Here is an 8881-nt window from a genome sequence, read left to right on the forward strand (position 1 = left end):
ACAACACATCAAGTGCTTTTTTTAAATCTTTTAAATCCATGTTAATGTGAACTTCCTCCTCTAGTTTCTCTGAACTGGATCAACCTGGCAACCACTCTTTGTAAGTGTTGATCTGTTTCTTTTCTTCTCTTTCTCTGACTCTCCTTTCTGCTATTTGACTTTCAATATTTCCAAAAGAAGTCTGGTAAGTTGTAAGTAGTGGCTACGAAGAGTAAGAGATTGTTTGGGGCTGCATTTGAATCGATAAAGTTATGATTCGATTGTAAATCAAGTTATTAATAGTAGAAATATTAGTATTGTGATTTATCTTAAAGATATCAGGAAGATCTGGCATGTAATCATGCAGTTAAACGTTTGAAAATGAAGTCACTTTCAAATGGTCTGAAGTTATTTTTTTAGAAAGACCCGAAATCTAAGTTACGATTAGACGGTGAGTCTCTCCAGCATTATATTACTTGATGGCAAGATCAATGTTTTCACTTGCACCAAATAACTACCTTAATCACAACGCCCCCTCAATCGAACCGTGTAGCCCATCGAAACTCACGACCTCGCAGAAGTCGACATCAGGCGATGGTTGCGAGATGTTGCGATTTCCACCGACACGAGAAATGGAAAGCTCTTGAAGGAAAATGGCTGTGAATTCCGCACAGATTCCACAAATCTCCGAGTTCGATGGTACGATCCAAGCGACCGGACTCCGGACTTCGAGCGTGTTGAGAGTTCCACCATTAGTTGTACTTATGGCTATCCAAACAGCCCCTAATCGCAACTTACATATTTGTTCGATTTGAATGTGGCAGAAGACGAAGTTGTATTATTTGAAAACAAATTTTGATTTCCTACAATCCCGAGTGCTAAAAGGTTCCAACATAAGTTAAAATGTTATGGTCCATCACAAAATAGGATTGATCTCAGAGTTGACTATTGGCCCTCAACTCTGATGTAATCCCAAGGGCCCAAGTAAAAGGTAAGAAGAGAAAAAAATATCTTTCTATAATCCAATGGAAAGAAACTACATCAGTAGTTGCTGCATACAGAATCTGCAGGACTAAAGTAAAGACATTTTACAGCAGCAAAATCCTTCTACAAAGCATCAAAACTTCAACCATTTCTTCTCTTTTTCCTTGCTAACAACTGCTGTTGAGGCCGACGCATGAGTAGCTTCAGCATCTGCCAGTGCCTTCTGTGTATCACTCAACTTCCTCGAAGCCGCTTCATAAACCGCCTTATCCTTACCACGATTCCGCTTCACCATCTCTTCGAGCTTCTCGACTCGACTCCTTAACTCTTTCACTTCGTCTTCGTACACAACCAAAGATCTCCTATCCTCATTCTTGTGTTGTCTGTCACCCTCACCAGACCCCTTCTTATACTTTGCACCAGAACCATTATCATCATCTTGCCCATAAAGCTGCTTATTTATAAAGCTGAAGACGTCGGGTTTCTGCCCTTCTTCGGCTTTAGCGGCCCGGGCTAACTGCGCGTACTTCTTTTCCCTCTTTCTTTTGCCTCCCCTGCTGCGCTTTTTGCTTGTAGCTCTATCGACTTTGTTTTTATTTGAAGCAACAGCATGATCAAGGGACTGCTTTGGCGGAAGCACTTTTACAGACACCGGATCGACAATACCTTGGCCTGATACACCTAACCCCATGCCTTCGCGATAACCCATGCTAGCCATCATCTTGGAAGCGATGCCCCGTGTGTGATGTTCCCACTTGGCAAAAACAGCAGTCTCTGTTTGAATCCCTCTTTGTAGTGTTGCTGCCTGAAGAAACCCTAGACCTTGATTGTTATCTTCATCTCCACTAAGTTCAGATCTTTCTGAAAATGAGCTATCTTCTTCGCTGTCTTCATCGTCGTCATCAGTTATTTCTGCATATTTGGATATAGAGAGAGAATCAGAGCCGAGCTTGGCGGAGCTCCCATCATGCAGGAAGACGACTTGACCAAGCTTGTGTTCATCGTCCCATGACTCGAGCTCAGCATTCCTCCAAACGCCAGGCTGGTTTCCAGAGGCTGCCAATACATTGGTACCTACCAAGGAATGATGCCATAGAGTAGGAATGTACTCCTTCAATGAGGATATTGGAACGAGGAAACCTAAAAAGGGTGGAATTCGAATTACATGTTGCATAAACTGTATTTCGTTCAAGACAAAAAAGTGAATGAGAGGAAATCAGGTGCAAGATTCTGATTTCACATAGAGACAATAGATGAACAGTTATCTAAACCTCATTGCACAAGAAAAAAAGAGGAGGCAATAAACATGATGCGATGCAAACCGCTCCTTATGAAAGAGAATAACTAAGCAACATACCATGTGATGAGCGGCAGTTACTACCAAACCGACATCTTTGCTGTAGAAAGAACTTGCACATCTGCACTAGGGTGGACTTGTATTAGTATGTTTTCCACTAGGGTACATTACTGGGTGCTCGTTGTTCAGGGAGTTGAGGTTAGGCAATATGTAAAGTAGAAGCTCAGCGTGTGAATCCAAGAGAAGCACACGATTAATGCAACTGTTATCCAAAAAGGTGAAGCGAGAAAGTCTAAAACTTAAAGATTGACGACTCATGAGCGCTCGCTTAACATAAGTAATCTAACAGTTTGATGGATACTATTCATGAAAGGGAAATACGACATAAAGATCCCAACAAAAGCCTTGTTAAATACTCTTGCCATTTTCTTATTTTGTAAACAGAGATTCTATGTTGTTGAATCAGCACATAAAAAACTAGCATTTGTAATTAATTTAAACACAAGAAACTGATGATCAATGGCAATAATCAAACTCAGAAATCATATAATAAAGGGGATAGGTCCATGGAAGAGACTAAAAAGGAGATGTTGATTCAGCGGTTTAGGCAAGAAGTCATAAAACTTGCCGAAAATGGTCTTCAGACCATCTTTGCACTGGGAACTACTAAAGCATATCAAACCTGAGTCAGTTTGGGTGGCTCAACCGAGTCGATGCTGGTTCTTAAACGAGGAGTTAAAAAAGTGGACCCAAGCATTCTCGTGAAGAATACTAATTACTGAAACATGTGATTACAAAGGTGACAAACGGGGTAATCGGACATACCAGCATGCTTTCGGATGTTGGAGTAAGAAATGAAACCCTAGCAGTGTCACTGCCTTCTAAACCTACTACACGCCCATTATACCAGCGCCCATCTGTGTGCCGGAATCTACACTTTGATCCAACAGAAAATTCTTCTAATTCCAAAGGTTCTGGTTCAACCTGACCTGGATCCAAGGGTTCAGCTTTGACGTTCTCATCTGCAGCTGCTGATTCATGATCAGTAAAGATGGTATCCATTTCCTTTAGAAGTCTCGATTGTTTTAAATGAAGAAGCCCTTCCTCTGTATCTTTAATGGCCAAGAGAAGTTCCTCGTGAACCTACAAAATATGCACAATAACTCATCTATGCATGAAGGAAGCTGGCAATCATGCAAATAGGATGTAACTCTCATCCTGTTCAAGAATGAACAGAATAAGCCTCTCAGGGCATGTTCGGTTTGAAGGATTTGAGGCTCAGAATGGAAATCAAAATGAGCCATTCTCATTATTTGTATTTGGTTCAAGCGATTAGCATTCCAATTTCTATTCCGGGGTGAATCGAATCCCCCCAAAATGACTCCCACCATGGAGGTGGGAGTTAACTTTGATTCCGAAAGGGATTGAGAAAAGAGCTCCTCCATTTTCTGAATATAACTTATTTAAATTCAAAATAGAGCAAGGGTTTAGGCCCACATCGCTGAATTGATATATTATTCTTTTAACATTATTTTTCCTTCGAAACTTCAATCGCATAAGAATCCTAAGTTCCTTCATAACAAAGAAAAGTGTAGAATCAAATGACAAAATTTCCATTTCTTGCATCTGAATTAAGAGCATTGGAAAAACAGAAAAGTTTAGATCTTCTACTCCAGTGGGAAGCAAAAATAAAGTGGTTCTGATGCATAGAGAAGTTAATTTGGGATCAATAGTACAGCATCTCTCCTTATAAAACTACTCAAATAGCAATTCATCTCTTAAAACTAAGCCCTACATCATCAGCGCCAATCGCGCCTCAAATCTAATCATAGCACACACAAGTGTGCCCAAATCTTCGATCAGCCACGCCATTCCTGAACAGATCGAAGAGGAAACCAATCTATGATCGGAATCCAAGGAAAGGGATGATCAAACCCTAGAATTTCAGGAGGGAGGAGGAACGTACCGCGAGGAGCTCGGCGTTCGCGGGCTCCGCCGCTAGGGCTTCGTCGACCGCGGCGATCGACGCCCTCTGCTCCTCGAGCTGCTGCTCCAGCTGCCGCTCTATCCCCACCTCGTCCCCCTCTTCCCCCGCCATGGATTTAGAGAGAGAGAGAGAGAGAGAGAGAGAGAGAGAGAACCCTAGAGCGAGAGAGACGATGATCGAACCCAGGAGGACGAGGGGGCGGTGGCGGAGTGCGATTTTACAGTTTGGGATAAGTTCACATGTATCCCTATAAAACTTTAAAATTACGAATTTCACTTGTAAAGTTTAATTAACAAATATATCCCTCCGATGGGTAATATTTTTTTGTTTGTTGATCCCAGCTTTTAAATAAATGGAATATATGATATACATTTTTTTTTGAAAATTGAGGTGTATGAATAGTATTACTCTATATATATATTATATATATATAATTTAAGTAAAGACTAATAAATATTAAGAGTACGTAATTTATCGAAGAGAAGGGTAATATTGGACGCAGTCGCTGACTCTGAAAGAATTAAATTTATGAAGTAAAATTTTATTAATGGTCCTTGAAGCTTTTGTACAACATTAATGGTTCTCAATTTTTTATTTTAGTGTTATGGGTATACAGTTCTTTAGTTATAATAATCTTACATGTTATAATATTGTCAAATTATAAAAGCTAGTCTCATTATTTTTTTTATTTATTTTATTCTTTTTTGGAGGTCAAAATGTATGATAACCCCATAAACTATGGCCATTATGAAACTGCCTTCTCAATTAATTTTCTTTTTATTGATCTTTTTTTTTTTTTTAATTAACTAACATTAATCCAACGATTTTGATATATTTACCAAATATAGCTGCTTCAATCACTTTTTAAAAATAAAACTAGGACAATTAATAATTAATAATAAATAGAGTTGTTAATTTGATATAATATTTTGGAATGTTGGATCTTTATTTTAAATTAGTTTATAGTTCAGATAAGTTATATACATTTTTACTAAAAAAAAAAAAAGTTGAGGGGCGAATTCATAAGTAGCTATATTTGAGGGGGCTATCATGAAATTCTCTCACTAACAAAGTGAGAGAATCTTTATCTCGGTTCCAGTCCCCGGCCCTGTTGCGCTCTTCTCCACGCCATTGAGATATCAAAGCGCGCACGCGCACCTCTCTCTCTCTATATAATAATAATAATAAATAAATAATAATAATAATAATATAATAATTGGAACGCGAAACCCTCGTTTCCGATCATCACCACTTCGCTCCTGCTCCCCACGTCCATGGGCGGAAGCCTAACCCTCAAGCGCGCCGAGCTCCTCGACGTCCTCTACGCGAACCGGGATAAAGAAAAACCGGGTCTCCAAGCCCAGGTCCCGCCCCCTCTCGCCCCATCGCTCGATCCATCTCCAGCCGTCCCGCTTGCCGCTGAAAGCCCTAATTTGTTTTTGTTTTTTTTTTTATCTGGCTGCGAGGGGCCCGTTCACCGCGGAGCCGGGACTACCACCGCGCCGTGGCACGTGTGGATTCTACGCGGAGAGCACGCGCTGAGCTCCTGCTCCAGCGCCGCGCAGATTGCAAGGAGTCATGGCCAGGGCAGTGGACATCTCAGCGCCGGGCACATCTCCGCGGGCGATTCCTCGCTCGCCACCGCCAGGTGCGCTTCGCCCCACAGTCTATGGTTTGGTTTCCGTCTCTTGATTGTCGTAGTTGTATTTTGTGGAGAAGAAGATTAAATCTTGGTTTGGTCTTATTGGTTCTTTGGCTGCGTTCTAAGGTTTGGTTTTGGTCTCGGGGTTGTTGTAGTTGCAGTTAGTAGTGAAAAAAGATGAAATTTTGGCTTGATCTAATTGGTTCTTTGGGTGTGTTTTAGGGATTGGTTTCAGTCTTTTTGGTTGTTGTAGCTTTAGTTCGTAGAGAAAAAGATTAAATCTTGGCTTGGTCTAATTGGTTCTGTGTTGTGATATGAGACGCCATGCAGCGCTTTTCGCTCTTTGAATCGGCATCAGACACTCTCTTTGATTAATTCTTGGCAAAAGCATACAAAACTTACCCGAATTAAAGTGTCTTTTTAAACAGGTGGCTGGACTTAACCACACATCTCTACTGGCAATTCGTCACTTGTGAATGCGAGGTGTGCGGAATGTGAAATGCGTTCTAGGGTTTGGTTCAGTCTCCTGGTAGTTGTAATTGTAGTTGAGAAAAAAAAGATGAAACCTTGGCTTGATCTAATTGGTTCTTGGATGAGATCTAACGGTGCCATGCAGTGCTCTTAATTTTTTGCCGTTTCCGTCGTATATTCGTGTTCTCTAAGTAAATCTTGGTAAAATGTACGGACCTTGGTGGAACCAAAGTGCATTTTGGAACAAAAGTTCTGATTTTTCAGTAATTTTTGAAATAGGTACCTAAAAGTTAAGAGTTTTTCATTTGGGCTCTTGTTGTAATTGTATTTTGTAGAGAAAAGATGGAACCTTGTCTTGTTCCTGTGAATGTTGCAGTAAACCGAAGTCATACACATTGTCGGGTTGATTCTCTGTCGTGAGAAAAGATGGAATCTTGTCTTGTTCCTGTGAATGTTGCAGTAAACTGAAGTTACACACATTGTCGGGTTGATTCTCTCTTGTATTCCTTGATGTTGTCTTCCCCTCTCGAAATGCCATTCTTTAACCAGCTTGTAACTTCCGAAACATGTCATTGTAATATCCCCTGTGAAATCATCTGAAGTTTCAAAATGCCGTTGTTTTGCATTTTCTGATGTTGCTGAAGAAATTCTTTAGTAGCTTCAATGGAGACTTGGTGGGCAAGTTTTTTATTTGCCTTTTTCTTCAATTTGAATTATTCTTGACAGAACTACATTTTTTGTTGTAACTTGAAGCTACTTGACGGACAAGTTTTTTAATTTCGCCTTTTTCTTTAATTTAAATAAATTCTTGGGAGAGTCACAATTTTTTTTTTTGGTTATAACTTAATGGCCATTTACTCTAAATAACTTTATCTTATCACTTTGAAGATTCTTATCTGTGACTAAGTGGTATTATGTATGTTCAGGAGGGAACTCTATGAAGAGCTAGGCATAAGCCTTCCAAAAGATGCATTTGAGTTGATATTTGTTTTCCTTCAAGAGTGGTTGGTAATTCTTTTCTTATTTTACCTTTTGTAATAGCTTATCATGTATATAGTTATCTTGACTTGTACTTTGTTGTTATACTTGGTCTTCAAAGTTTTAAAGATACCGTTTACATTGCTTAAGTTGAGGCCTTCTTACCATTTCATTTTTTACTGCAGATATATAGGCCAGGGAACATATTTGTAATAATAACAACACATAAATTACTGAAGTTCTTTAGTAATTTTTCCTTTCCTTGAGAGTGGCTTAGTTTAATAGACACTAGTGAAGAGACCCGCGCTTTGCAGCGGATAAAAACTCTAATAGTAATTTATAATAATAAAATATTAAATATTCTCTTTGTGTATCTTATTTGGTACATCTATCGAAAATATCTCACTGTAGGCGGCAGATATGAACTCGACGATGCCTTCTCCGGCGATGGTGATAATGACGGCGACGACGATCTCTCCGACCGCGGCGGAAGAAGGAATTGGGTGCACATTAGTGAGAGAGCGAGGAAGTGAGGGAAGGAGTCGATGGTGCATAGCTAAAGATGAAAAATAAAAAATTGATAAACAAATCGAAGATAAAGAATTGAAAGTTCGGTGGAAAGAGAAAAATGGGCCCATGATGAATAATTAGAGATAGAGGTTAGGATCGTAGATAGTAATAGGATCATTTAAATATATTAATTGAAAGTTTGGTAGCGGAACCATTTACATTAATTAAAAGTATAGTAGAGGAAAGATAGTGGGATCATTCAAATGCACTAATTGAAAGTTTGATTAATGAGACCGTTAAAATGTATATTGAAAATTTAGTGAACATGATAAATAATCCCTGGATATAGAGATATGTAGGATCGTAGATAGTAGTAGGACCATTTAAATATACTAATTGAAAGTTTGGTAGTGAAACCATTTACATTAATTGAAAATATAGTGGAGGGAAGGTAATGGGACCATTTAAATACACTAATTGAAAGTTTGGTTAATGGGACCATTAAAATGCATATTGAAAATTTAGTGATGGAAAGAAGAAGAGTAACATTAGTGAGGGTGAAGAAAAACTTGCCACGTGGCAACAAATATTGAGGATTCATATAGTTTAATAGATGATTTTGCAAAGGTGCGGAATACCTGAATGGACAGAACTTTGGAACCCTTACTTCTCTCTGAAATACTTGTTGGTCCTTGCAGTATTTTGTAATGTACAGAACCTGTATTTCGTGTAAAACTTACTTTATCCAGCCACATTTCAGGAACCTGAGATATATGGTTCAGTTGCCTTGTTAACAAACTATGTCATGAAATTATGCAGGGCTACTCCCATGTTGGTGTTCTTTTTCTTTTTTTCTTCCTTGGACTAACTGAAAGTGAAAACTCAAAAAGGAACTTACAGCTGAAGGGATATCCTTATTAGACTCATCTAATGCCCATATTTTAGAACTTGAGATTATTATGTTCACTAATGTACTTCATCCTGATCCAGATCAGCCCTTTAAATGAGCATGCTATTGTAGCGAGCGTATGTT

At 39.1% G+C, this 8881-nt stretch overlaps 1 protein-coding gene across 1 annotated transcript; it reads right to left on the reverse strand.

Moving 5' to 3' along the window:
* Positions 1-971: 971 nt before the first annotated feature.
* LOC109705301 (zinc finger CCCH domain-containing protein 18-like) lies at positions 972-4422 on the reverse strand. The gene is made up of 4 exons (XM_020226032.1): positions 4227-4422; positions 3086-3403; positions 2321-2381; positions 972-2103 (listed from the first exon to the last, which is right to left on the reverse strand). Exons 1-4 carry the CDS (start codon positions 4356-4358, stop codon positions 1097-1099), a joined length of 1518 nt encoding a protein of 505 aa, XP_020081621.1. The 5' UTR covers positions 4359-4422; the 3' UTR covers positions 972-1096.
* Positions 4423-8881: the final 4459 nt, after the last annotated feature.

The sequence above is a fragment of the Ananas comosus genome, unplaced genomic scaffold (genome assembly GCF_001540865.1).
Source record: "Ananas comosus cultivar F153 unplaced genomic scaffold, ASM154086v1, whole genome shotgun sequence".
In the NCBI taxonomy this organism is placed as follows: Eukaryota; Viridiplantae; Streptophyta; class Magnoliopsida; order Poales; family Bromeliaceae; genus Ananas; species Ananas comosus.

Coding starts and splice junctions, on each gene's coding strand:
- LOC109705301 (XM_020226032.1), bottom strand. CDS start 4,358: ATGGCGGGGGAAGAGGGGGACGAGGTGGGGATAGAGCGGCAGCTGGAG. Junction 3,404..4,226: donor CGAACGCCGAGCTCCTCGCG/GTACGTTCCTCC, acceptor CATATTTTGTAG/GTTCACGAGGAACTTCTCTT. Junction 2,382..3,085: donor CAACATCCGAAAGCATGCTG/GTATGTCCGATT, acceptor ACCCTAGTGCAG/ATGTGCAAGTTCTTTCTACA.